The sequence below is a fragment of the Mytilus trossulus genome, unplaced genomic scaffold (assembly GCF_036588685.1).
Source record: "Mytilus trossulus isolate FHL-02 unplaced genomic scaffold, PNRI_Mtr1.1.1.hap1 h1tg000406l__unscaffolded, whole genome shotgun sequence".
NCBI lineage: Eukaryota > Metazoa > Mollusca > Bivalvia > Mytilida > Mytilidae > Mytilus > Mytilus trossulus.
This window is the reverse complement of record NW_026963350.1, coordinates 612824-626270: the sequence shown is the minus strand read 5'-3', so window position 1 is coordinate 626270 and position 13447 is coordinate 612824. Positions and strand designations below refer to the sequence as shown.

The 13447-nt window shown below is 31.9% G+C and overlaps 1 protein-coding gene across 1 annotated transcript; it reads right to left on the bottom strand.

The window, feature by feature from the left end:
- Positions 1–296: 296 nt before the first annotated feature.
- LOC134702148 (uncharacterized) lies at positions 297–12217 on the bottom strand. Its single transcript, XM_063563234.1, has 8 exons — positions 12065–12217; positions 7850–7910; positions 7172–7334; positions 5812–6099; positions 5099–5174; positions 3017–3087; positions 2015–2092; positions 297–604 (listed from the first exon to the last, which is right to left on the bottom strand). Exons 2-8 carry the CDS (start codon positions 7883–7885, stop codon positions 297–299), a joined length of 1020 nt encoding a protein of 339 aa, XP_063419304.1. The 5' UTR covers positions 7886–7910; positions 12065–12217.
- Positions 12218–13447: the final 1230 nt, after the last annotated feature.

Genomic DNA, 13447 nt, shown 5'->3' with positions numbered 1-13447 from the left:
CACAAAAATACCGAACTCTTATGAAAACTCAAAACGGAAAGTCCTTAACGAAATGGCAAAACTCAAAAGCTCAAACACATTGCTGATAACTTTAAAATTTCTGACATATTACAGACATTTCAGACATCAAGAGAGGAATATACAGTCTAACATAGTTAATAGAATAAAAACATACGACCAATGAAGAAATGTTTTATGATTGGACTCTGTAAGATTTTGAACATAAAACACTTTTGAAGAAACAGTTTTCAGATGAGGGTGTTGGGCTACTAGTTTTTATTGACTTTCAAAATGTTTTAATCACTTCTTTCTATGCAATTGTGAAATAATTCTTTATCATCAGGTGTAACTTCAGTGTTTTTTATTTGATTTGCGAGGTATTTGTATTCTTTAAATGCGTTTAAGGCTTCGATGAATTTATCATAATGGTCTTCTCCTCCATTCAAAAGTATTTCCATTAGTTTCCTGTTCTTTTTCTTATGTGTTGTCTGAATTTGAATCTCAGCAGTTTCCTCATCTGTCAACACTTTAATAAACTTCAGGTGATCTACTATACATTCAAACGAGCGAACTTTATAGACTGCATCAGGCCACTGTGATAAAGCTGCAAGTATACATTATTAGTCTTTTATTATTTTAATTTTAGTTTCTTGTGTACAATTTGGAAATTAGTATGGCGTTCATTATCACTGAACTAGTATATATTTGTTTAGGGGTCAGTTGAAGGACGCTTTCGGTTGCGGGAATTTCTCGCTACATTGAAGACCATGTTGGTGACCTTCTGATGTTGTTTTTTTCTATGGTCGGGTTGTTGTCTCTTTTGGAAATTCCCCATTTCCATTCTCAGTTTTGTCTTATTCATTTATCACAATCATAATATCACATAAAAACAACAGGTTTCACGTCAGCAGACAAATCACTGTTTATATTATCGAATCGAATAACGGAAAGACAAACAAAAAATACATAGCTAACCGAGTTATTGAATTCGAAAAATAACAAGAAGGAAAACGAAAATGACTGAACGTGAAATACTATTTTCATGTTGCTATTTATCATTATATGTTTGTACTTTTAATTTGTATTTCTATTCTTAAAGTGTTCAGAATACACTGTAAAAAATGTCTGGACAAGACAGTATACAATATATAGGCAAGAGACTTGACCACTTACATGCATGTTAAATGTGGGTGTGTTTTTTTGTCGTTTGTATGACTTTGTTGAATATGAGTACACATATTACTATTTTTGATTGTGAGATGTTATATTTTCTAGATTCGTTCAAGATTTAGAAGGAAATTAGTGACAGTTAAATATTGTTTTGTTCGCTAGATTATGCCGTCACCATTATTTAAGTGTTGATGCATTAAACTCGAAAAGCAGTGCAATATATTTTATCAAAAATCAAGCATGTAAATTTTACAGAAATTTGTTCGGTAACGTAAATAACCAAAAAGGCTTTAAATAGATAGAGAGTAATATCATATTGATGATAACTTTAATACATATTGGGTGATAAAACTGTTTTGCAATAACATTACTATCAACATGATCAATAAAATTACATTGGACAGGAGGGCATACTTCACGGGGAAAAGTAATCGAGTACCCATCAGGAGCACCTTGCCTTCATCCTGGTTCTGTTGAGGCTTGTGTTATTTTGTTGTTTGTCTTTGATCATGTTTTAGTGTTTGACATGGCTTAGTCTGTATTTTAAACAACTTACGAGTTTGAATGTCTGTTTGGGAACTTTCGTATCAATTTTAGGAAGGCAGATTGTGCATGTTTCAAGCAAGATAACTTGTTTTTTTTTACGTGACTGTGTCACTTTCTAAACGAGGGACGAAAGATACCAGAGGGACAGTCAAACTCATAAATGGAAAATCAACTGACAACGGCATGGCTGATAATGACAAGCAATAGTACACACGACACAAAATAGAAAACTAAAGAATAAGAATAACTGGTGATTGCATGACATCTAGTTTTCATCTGACTTTATTTGTACACCTACCGTATGATGGTAAACATATGGTCAAAACAATCACCACTGCTACGGCAAAGTAAATACAGTTTAATTTGTTAGTTCTACCTGTAAACAGAAATGTATGTTTAAGTTAAACAGTACACGATATAAAAATAACAAAATATGATATGATTTTCAATGAGACAACTCTCTACCATAAACCAAATGACGTAGAGGTTAACAATTATACATGTTATAGGCCAACATAGGTCTTTATTATGAGCAAAACCAATACCACAGCGAAAGATGATGGAAATCATCGAATTGAAAAATTGTAAAATAATCAAACGAGAAAATTATCTGAACCATATAATAAACGAAACTTGAATATGATTTGCACATATTTATGTCTTGTAAAATATATTTTTCCCTACCGACCAACTGAAAACTCTATAAACTAGTAACTAATTTGTAACATACTTCTTCGTTTCTTAGCTCATTCATCTTGATGGTTTGGGCAAACTTGGGGATTATATCTCACTGTTGGTGGAAGGGTTATATAATGATAGTAACACATTCATCCTCTTAGGACGGGTAAAGATTTCAATGACATATAGTTGAACTTTTCATTTTTGAATTAAATACTTGTTCGCTGGACGATTATTCTTGTCTTCTGATGGAAATCATATGTGTGTTTCCTTCATTGAACGCACAGGATGAGTGGAGCATGTATAGCATTAGCTGCTTACACTGACAATCCCGGTTGTCGAGTTCATGAAATTGTTCCAGCTGTTGTTGGTTCATTGATTGTATTCTCTGTTTTTTTTTCTTTTTACGCCATGGCGTTGTCAGCTTTTTTGAATTTATGTGTTTGAATGTCCCTTCGATATATGTTGCTCTCATTTAATAGTAATCAGTTTTTAAGATTTAAATCAAGAGAAATATGATAGTTATTTCCTGTTTTTTCGTTTAATTTGAATTAATGTGGTATCTTTGTTTTATTTTTTTGGAGGCTAACATATGATACTTTCTTCACAAATGCAAACATACCTTCGTTATAATCATTTCTTACGTCTTTAAATCTATGTTCAAATAGCGAGGAGAAGTTTATATGTTGTGACCTGTATATGATATTAAAAAATATATCAACAAGACAATTACGAATTCAACAGGATACACAAATGGATGACCATTTAAAAAGTATAAATAGCTTCCAATCATACAGGCAATAATGAACAGAACGTTTTATTAAGACGCAGATAGATGAGTCTTCCCATATAGACTTGTACTAGTGATAATCTGTTTAATCTGACAATAAAACCGTTGCATTCTTAGGAGCCAACACAGTAAAAAATTACGGGAAATCTGATGGTTTCCTAACTTAACAACCATTAATTCTAAGAGTCTAGTTTGATATTTTTACACTATATCTCGACACGTAATGAACTCGGAAGCCTTAATAGATAAATACTGGTAGTTAGTTAAGAGTGATACATATTACGCATGTCAGCAACAGTGAGGTATTAATGATAAGTAGAAACATATTTCATGTATTGAGCTATTACATCAACATGTTTATAATATAATAATATATTCAGAGAAAAGTCCGACAACTAACTTTGTGTCACTAGTTAAAGGCTCCCGAAATGTCACAAACAGGCTTTTGATCCTTGTGTCTTAACCATTAAACTCTTTAAACATTTTTTTTGTATTTCGAATTAAGGTGAATCAGATCGAAGTTTATGCGACATATTTCCTTGTTTTGCCATCACAGTACGTACAGCAATACGTTATTTACCGTATGAATTAGCAGACACATTACATAATGGGTAACTTTTCATAGATCCGCACAACTGATCATAACTTTAATAGTGTTAAGAAAATATTTCAAGTTGTAAAAATAATATCACATTTTGAAATTTGCTAACAGAACTGAGCACTTCATGGCTTGCTTATAAAAACTACCTGCAAACAAAACGATTTCCAGATATTTCTATTTTCAAACTTTATGTTTATGCTCTAAACTATTTTAGCTAATTGTTAAGCATTGCTGTCATTTATGTGTGCAACAGTAGTATCTAACATGTATGAACTCGACACTCTTACCAGAATTACAAATTTCATATTCTCATAAGACGCACGTTTCGTCTACATACATGTTAGACTCATCAGTTACGCTCGAATCATAGAAAAGTAAAAATGCCAAACAAATAAAAAGTTAAACAGCATTGAGAACCAAAGGTTCCTAAAAATTACAGCTTAGTTAATCTATTTCTGAGGTAGAAAAGCCGAAGTGTTGTTCGAGAGGTCATTGATCGATTGAGAAAAATAAATCCAGGTTGATTTCTTAAACTAAAGTCACCAACTATAAGAGGAAAACAACGGAAAAGAAAAACAAACGCAAAAATGCGAACTATTTGATTACACCTGCAAATTCTGACATGGTACAAGAAAAACTTGTGGATTGAACCTTGTATTATGTCTAGCCTAACCTCCAGCTTATAAGGTAATCATACAACGGGCAACAGTAGTATACCGCTGTTCGAAATTCATAAATCGATCGAGAAAAAAACACATCTGGGTTACAACTTAAACTGAGGAAATACATCAAATATAAGGGGAAAACTAGGAAACAACAAAAATACAATACTTACATGTAACACACACAGAAACGAACTATGATATAACAATGACCATGTTCCTGACTATGTATATGACATTTTAAGGAAAAAATGGTAGGTTAAACCTGGTTTTGTGGCTAGGGCTAGCCAAACCTCCCGCTAAAAAATAACGGTAATAGTTATCAAAAGTACCAGGATTATAATTTAGCACGCCAGACGCGCGTTTCGTCTACATAAGACTCATCAGTGACTCTCATATCAAAATATTATTAAAGCCAAAAAATGACAACACTACTATATAATAGTACAAACAATCACACGAACAAGTACAGGAAAACGCATTGATAAATAATATAATATTACAGTGCATTACATTACATCCTTTAAACAGCAGAATGACAACATACAATGTACATCTTTCATAACTTTCTTTCAATAAAACAGAAGTCGTACTGAAGTCGATAGGGTTGTTAAGAAAACTGAAAGAGTTTCAAAGTGGCAAATTACTTACGGTCTGACTATAATTTCTTGACATGATTTATTCCGAACAGCAGTACCAATAACATGATTAAAGGGACACGGGTTATCTGTAATGACAAGTAACATCAGTTGATTGTTTTAAGTTTTTTTAATAATTGACATGCACATTCATATATACCATACGATAGTGAAATCAACTAAGATTAAGCAACAATTTCGTTAATAGAAAGTTAAGATGTTATATTAAAATGTTGATAGGATTACATGGGTGTCGGTAATGAATGTAAATATATTATTTTCCACAAGACAAATATCAGTAAAAAATATTCTCTTTGTTTTCGGCTATAGTTTATCATTGGTATAAGGGTTTTTGTTTTTCATGAATTATAATACCCAACTGTTCCATAATATAGCTAGTTGCAGACTAACAAGTGCATACACAGTAATTAACTAAAATGTAAAGGAAAATGATCAACATCGGTTTGTTCTTGAGTTTAACCAAAATATTCACTGTTTTTTTATTTTTATTTTTCAAAAAAAGGAAATCAAAACAGATACATCAGTAGCAGTAGCATTAAGTATAACGTACAAAGTCAGGAATATGACAGTTATTCGCCATTCATTTCATGCGTTTCAGCTTTAGATTTTCAACTTGATAAGGGACTTTGCGTATTTATTTTTTTTATCATTATTCTATAAGGGTATACATTAGTGGTGTTAAGTAAAATGTTTGCTCACATTTACCTTCATTGTCACAAATGAGTTTGTAACATGAACAGTCTTCCTCTGAGGGAATACAATAGCAGTTGTGTTTTGGCGTGGTTATAAATGTGTACCCTTGTGAAGAATCACATCCACATGTTGTATCATTTATCATACTTCCTTCACGGTGGACGATTTGACCCTCTTCATTACAAAAAGACGTTTGATACACACACTTATTGTTGCCATCTGTTGAAAATGGGAAAGGCTGATATCTTTTAGAGCTGCATCCTGCTTTGTTGAAATACGGTTCAAATATAAGTTTGCTGCCTATAGTTGATATAAAAGAAATGAGAAGAGGAATATGTTGTAATATAGCGCGGTTAATTATTGTAGCAAAATCTTACTTATTGGTAGATAAAATCATCATAGATACTAGGATTGTAATTGTGTAAACTATGTTAATGTTGTTTATACTTTTAAAAAACAACAATATCACAAATCAGGTAATAAATTTAAGCATCGAACGCAGAAGTCAAATGAACACAACTGTCAACGAAAAGGGGAAAAACTTTAAATTTGTAAAAGTGTTTATATCTATGTAATTCGTTGTAATTGCATTGCTCAACACAATATTATTATCAAATCGTTTTAGCACCCTGCAAAAAAACAATAAGTCGGACAGGGATACCCCAGACTCCGGCTTACCAGCCAAGTAAATATCTTCTACACTTCAACTTTCCTCCTCTATCTATAAATTGTATGAGTATTGAATGAGTACAGACTTTTGATTTAAATAAACAATTACTGTCTTGTTACCGATGCCACATGTGGAGCAGGGTCTGATTATCTTTCCGGAGCACCCATTCTTGATGGGATTCGTGGTGCTAAGCTTTAGTTTTCTATATTGTGTTTTGTGTAATATTGTTTGTGTTTGTCTTTTCCTTTTTAGCCATGATAATGTCACTCTATTTTCGATTCATGAGTTTGAATATTCCTGTGGTATCGTTTGCCCTATGTTGTTGACTGCTACGGTTTGAAAAGGTTGATGCATTATATCTATAAATTCCTAGCATTGCGACATTTGCATGTGCCTGTCCAAAGTAAAGGAAATTATCAGAGGTAACTTTACATTTACTACTAATGTAGAAAGTGTTTGATATTGTCCATTTTTTTATATATTGATAATATTGCAGGAAAGGAAAAAAATTGTAAAAAAAAATGAAAGATACAGTATGACCCCCCCCCCCCCCCCCCCCCCTTTCCGTATGACTAAATTTATTGGCTTGATTACTTAAAATCGAAAAAAAAAGGAAGCAATTGATCAAGGCAGAATTTTTTTTAATTGAAAAGTCCATCACGATAGGGGGAATATATCAAATATTTTATTTTACAGTATTACCTGTGCTACTATAATCCAGTCCATCACAGGTCTCTCGATACGAATTCTCTGGAGAACGCAACAAACACATATAGCTTTGACCGCAATAAAACTTTCTTGCTCTGAGACGCCAATATCCTGGCGCTGGACATTTTAACTCATATACAAACGTCACAGCAATAACCTGTAAAATATTAAAATTTCGGTGAATCGGTAGATAATATAATGACATGACATTTTGTTCTTTGTTGTTTGATTTTTACAATTGCAAATTGTAGTCTTTACAAAAACAAACCACCGATGTACGATTGATACTTTTTGGTTTTGTTAAATTATAGAAATGAAAGAGCGATTTAAAAAATAAAGTCAACAAATGGTAAGATAGAGGCCACAGATACTACAAAGATTATAACAATAGTCTGAGCGGTATTGAAATGTGTACAACAACAGTCCTTACAAATGCTGGTCGGATTGGAAAATATCTTTCAACTAGTTTCTTGCCTTGCAGTTTTATATCTTTTGTTTACAGTTATAATTGTGTCTGAGCCGTATTCAGCATAAATCTTGAGGAACAGTCTGCACAATCTAGTTATACAAGGACAAAGTTCCGGCTTCTAGACCATAGAGGTGTGAACAAAAGCGTACTTATGCCTAATAATAAAAATGTACTTATCTGATAAAACAATGAAATGTACTTACTTGAATAAACCAAATTAGTACTGCTGATTTCATCATACAAAGATATAGGAATCACTTCAATCTGAAAAAAAAGATAAAAACAAAAAGCTATTGTGTGTTATATTGTTTTACTTACTGTGCATACTGGCACATATTTGCTATATAAATCAGTATTTATGCAAGTTAAGCTTTTATTTCAATACAATGTGTCCTCATTATTTTATAATTCTGATGAAGCTAAATTATCTCATGTTATTTTCGACGATTATATTTTTAACGAGATTGGAATCATTAAAAAAAATTCAAACAAGCAGACAAAATAAGTTATCAAATTTTACTTAAGTTTATTTTTTTGTTTAAAACATAACACAGTTTGTATCAACATAACAAATGAATAGAACAGAAATCATAAGTCCTCTATCAATCTTTTTTCTTTTTTTTCTTTTCTTAACTACGTGAGCGATCCTTCTGGATAATTATATGAAAATAATTCGCTTACAAATGTACGATATCAACATTTGTGTCATTATTGCAGATTCTTCCACCTGAACATGAATCAAATATCAGTTAATGGTTACAGAATCAGGCCAACCATTAGATGTTACTACAATTGTTTTTTTATATATATATTTAGGATCGTCCTGTGATCTCTTGAACAGCGGTATACTAAGAAAACGCTGAACCAAATCAGGAAGAGCCAGTGTTTGGGCTTTTGATTTTGCCATCGGATTAGGGACTTTCCGTTTAACATTTTACTCATAGTTTAGTTATTTGTGCTTTTCGTCATACTACTGTTGCATGTATTTATGTAGGTAAATGATATAAGCGGATAACTGTCCATTTCGTTACAATATTGGACAGGTCTGAGGCCGCAGACCGAATACCTGTTTAATATTTTACAAAATGGACTGTTAGAGGCTTATATCTTACTTTAAACATTGTTTCACGTTTAAACCATACCGAATGCACCACGGTTTTTTTTGTATTTCAAATATATAATAAATATGCACAAATGAAGAAATAACAAATTGCAATCATTTTGAATTCTTTTGTTGTTCACCTGAATTTTGGACAGACTGTTATTGTTTACCAAAACTGTACCAACTCAATATACTCCCCTTTCTCTGTTTTTTCCTGCAGTTTGTGTATTGATGTCCCTTGTGGGTTTTTTTAAATGTTACAGAAACATAATTTTTTATCTCGTATTTCTATTGCAAAAAACAAGAGTGCAAACGCTGAAATGACTCGCCTTCTTTACTAGTCATTGATATTATGTTGAAAGGCCTAAATTTTAAACTGTAGTACAACTGTCTCATAAACTTAACATTAACCAACAAAACTAACCATTGACCAATGAACCATGAAAATGAGGTCATACCACGCAGATGAACCATACCACGCAGGCATGTACAGCTAACAATTCTTCTATACAACAAATAGTTGACCTATTGCTTATAGCTTAAGAAAAACAGACAAAAACACAAAAACTTAACACTGAGCAATGAACCGTGAAAATGAGGTGAAGGTCAAATAAAACCTGCGCGACTTACATATAGATCATAAAATATTTCCATACACCAAATATAGTTAACCTATGGCATATAGTATTAAATACAAAAATTAATTTGACCACTAACCATGAAAATGATGTCAAGGTAAGATGACATCTGCCCGCTAGACATGTACACCTTACAATGATTCCATACAACAAATATAGTAGACCTATTGCATAAAGTATAAGAAAAACAGACCAAAACACAAAAACTTCACTATAACCATTGAATCATGAAAATGAGGTCAAGGTCAGATGACACCTGTCTGTTTGACATGTATACCTAACGGTCCTTCCATAGACCAAATATACTAGCCATATTGCTTATAGTATCTGAGATATGGACGTGACCACCAAAACTTAACCTTGTTCAATGATCCATGAAATAAGGTCGAGGTCAAGCGAAAACTGTCTGACGGGCATGAGGACCTTGCAAGGTACGCACATACCTATATAGTTATCATACTACTTATAATAATTCAACATTACAAGAAATCTGGACTTTTTTTTCAAGTGGTCACTGAACTATAAAAAACAGGTCAAGGACATTGGACATTTGACTGACGGAAAGTTCGTATTATGAGGCATCTATATACAAAGTAGGAAGCATTCAGGTCTTCACTTTTTAAAATATATAGAGATTTTAAGAAGTTAGCTTACGCCACCGCCGCCGCCGGATCACTATCCCTATGTCGAGCTTTCTGCAACAAAAGTTGCTGGCTCGACAAAAACCATCTTTCTTATTTTCTTTTAACTTAAAACATATCACTACGAACAAAATGCGACTCGGATACACGGCTGATTTGTTTCACAGATAACATTCGGTAATGGCCTCCATTATTCCACTTCCTATATTCATCGTCGTGTATAAGCGAAGTGTTGTATTATATTCATAATCAAGCAATAATATCAGACTTGAATGAACTCCGCCAATACTAAATATTGTAGTTTCCTAGTTCACGAAGCAAGTTCTAGATTTGCAGTTTGTACACAGGATGAAGTTTATGTTGTTTATGGCACTTGTATTGCGGCATAATCTATCACATGTTAGAAGCATTACCTTATGATTTTGTACATTTCATTTGTAGCTGAACATGATGTAAGAAGAATAAGGGAAACAACAGAGGTAAATTTTGATATCAAAAGACGTAAGGGGATGACTCTTTTGAAAAAAAGAAATGCATAAAAGCAACACAATAAGACTTAAAACGAGCATTAAAAACCGATTGATCATTTCTAAAGTAGAAATACATGAGAACAATGGCTGTGATGTTAGTATTAGTATTGTTACACAATTTGAAAGTGATTTTTCTCTCTGTCAAGAAATCATCTTAATAAGTGCTACACATTATAATATTGGAGGGTGACTTTAATAAAAAAAATAATTTTAAAGTGTCATTTTTTTGTGGTTGTACTTTTTTATGCATGTTGAAAACAATTGGCGGAATGGATATTTTTTTTTTCATTGATTCGACCATCAGTTACCTGTTACGCTATATTTAGCTGTCAAATACTTTTAAAAAATAGGAAGGCTATTCTTTAAAATATTGGACCGTTAAAGGTAACCTGATGGTTTCCTACAGGTAAATGATAGCACAATCACTGACATAAAGAACGGGTGCAACAATAAAATGATGTCACTACAATGTTTAAATAGCAGTTAAAATGATTTGTGGTTTATATATGAATACCTATCAAATAACAAATATCGACATTACTTGATATCAATTCAAAACCTTCAACCTTGAATAAGAGGTTTGTAAATTCCTATATTGACTGATTTTCTTCCCTTATATCTATCAATAATATGTAAATGGTTATATCAAGCATGAAACACTTACTCGTCTAGTTGAGTGGTCAATTTAATATACACGAAAAGGTAAAATCACAAAAGTAATGATCTTAGAGGAAAATTCAAAAAGGAAATACCTTTTCAAATTGCAAATGACAAAAATATCAAACGAGTGGACAACAACTGTCATATTCCTGACTTGATACAGACATTTTTTAATTGTTGTAACAAAATAAACCATTACAAATCAGACCATAATTAAAACCATAATGTCAGATCTTAATCTTTTTGTCTAAAGAGCTGGATAGTATTGCACATGTCTGTATAAGTTAATATAATAAATGTTCTTTCAGTAAAATTTCAGCACTGTCATTATTATAATATCACAAACTGTGTTATACACTACTGAACACGATAAATACACATTACTATCTATTTAATATCCGTTGTAGGTAAACCTATCTTCAGAAAATAAGCACACATTTAAATTGTCTTAGATTACATTCAATACTATGAGGGCATTGTGCACACTGTTGAGCAGCGATTCGCCATGATAAAAAACACTGGGAAATTTGTGAAAGATAGTCTCAATTCAAGGACATCTGTCTCAATGTCAGTAATGGTTGCATGTTTGTTCATGGACACAAATGATAATTTAGAAATGCATTGTTTTTATGCAGGTGTCCATTTTTCTAATTTTTCTGAATTAAGATAAAAAAAGACAGTGTCACTGTACTATTATTACAACATTTGTTTATAGATGTTTTATTGTTTGAATTTGATAATACCATACTCATTTTATCTCGATGTGTATGTATAAATATAAAGTGTTTTTCGTAACATGATAAACAAAATTTCATCAAATTTATTATGCAAAGTTATCTTTACTTACATTTTAATCGACTGTGATTCTTGATTAATCAGTAGATCATTCATTCCTTAAAATCCACAGGCAAAACTTGATATTGACATCTTTCAAGCATGAAGATATTTGTTCGTCGGTGTTTGTTATTATATATATAAATGTGTATATAAACGGGTGTATGCGAGGTAAATGAACTTTAAAAAACAAATATTGATTGAATTATCGTTCCTTGTCTTGCAAGTTCATTCGGAATATTACAATTTTATCGTGTAACCAGCACAAAATTATACATATCTCTAATATTACTATAAAAGCTTGGTATTATCAATATTTTTCGTTTAATGATAAGTGTACACTCCTTTTGTTTGGACCTATGCTTTTTGTTACTGCGTAGTTTTTAGCGATATTTATCATGTATAATGAAAGATATATAATTACCATAAATAGTTAAATTTCTTTTATGTAAGTAGAGCACTACCGTTTGCTGTCGTCTTACATGTTTTTCGTTAATTGTGTTACATTTGTCATTTGTAGGGGCCCTTTTTTAAGCTGATTATGCAGTATGTGATTTGTGACCTTAAGATGACCTATAATTGATATTTATTCAAATGTTATTGTGTTTGCATTCAAATATCTGTCAGAAAGAACGATTTTAAATGTTTTAGTCGGTAATAATTTCATATTTCATTACATTTGAAATTGTATCATGCACACATATCAAGTAATTAATAAAGGCAACAGTAGTATACCGCTGTTCAAAACTCATAAATCCATGGACAAAAAACAAAATCGGGGTAACAAACTTAAACCGAGGGAAACGCATTAAATATAAGAGGAGAACAACGACATAACACCGAAACGTAACACACACAGAAACGGACCAATATATATAAGACACACGCCAGGTTTTCAGTTTTTTCAACAAAATAACCCAAACATTATCCAATTAACTGCTTATTGATAAATCATGTATTCAAACACTTGTTTATTTGTCTTCACAGCAGGAAATCTCATACACATATGTTGTATTCCTGGAACAGATTTCACTCTATAAGGTTCTATACAATAGTGTTCTACAAATTCTGAAATATACACTAGTAGATTGTTTTCGTTTAAATCTATTTGTCTCTATGGTCAGTGATATAATAACCATGATAAAAATAAAAGTTTCATCGGATACCCATTCATATGACATTATAATCTCTACCAGCATGGAGTCTGATAAGAGGTTTTAATATGTTGAATAGGTCAATTAACATCAATAAATTGTGCAATTTGATATCTCCTAAATTGAAGGAAAATTTGGTGTTTGTATATTGCAGCAATATCATCATCCAGTTTGAGGATTTTAAACAAAAAAGCTAGTTTATATTCAGTCAATTTCAATATTTTTTTACGTCTATTTTAGTC

What these genes read in the sequence shown, in the direction of transcription:
- LOC134702148 (XM_063563234.1), bottom strand. Translation starts at nt 7,885, where the DNA reads ATGATGAAATCAGCAGTACTAATTTGGTTTATTCAA. An exon ending in ACTCATTTGTGACAATGAAG is followed by an intron (nt 5,175 to 5,811) that starts GTAAATGTGAGC and finishes TTGTCATTACAG; the next exon opens with ATAACCCGTGTCCCTTTAAT. An exon ending in CATATGTTTACCATCATACG is followed by an intron (nt 605 to 2,014) that starts GTAGGTGTACAA and finishes GTATACTTGCAG; the next exon opens with CTTTATCACAGTGGCCTGAT.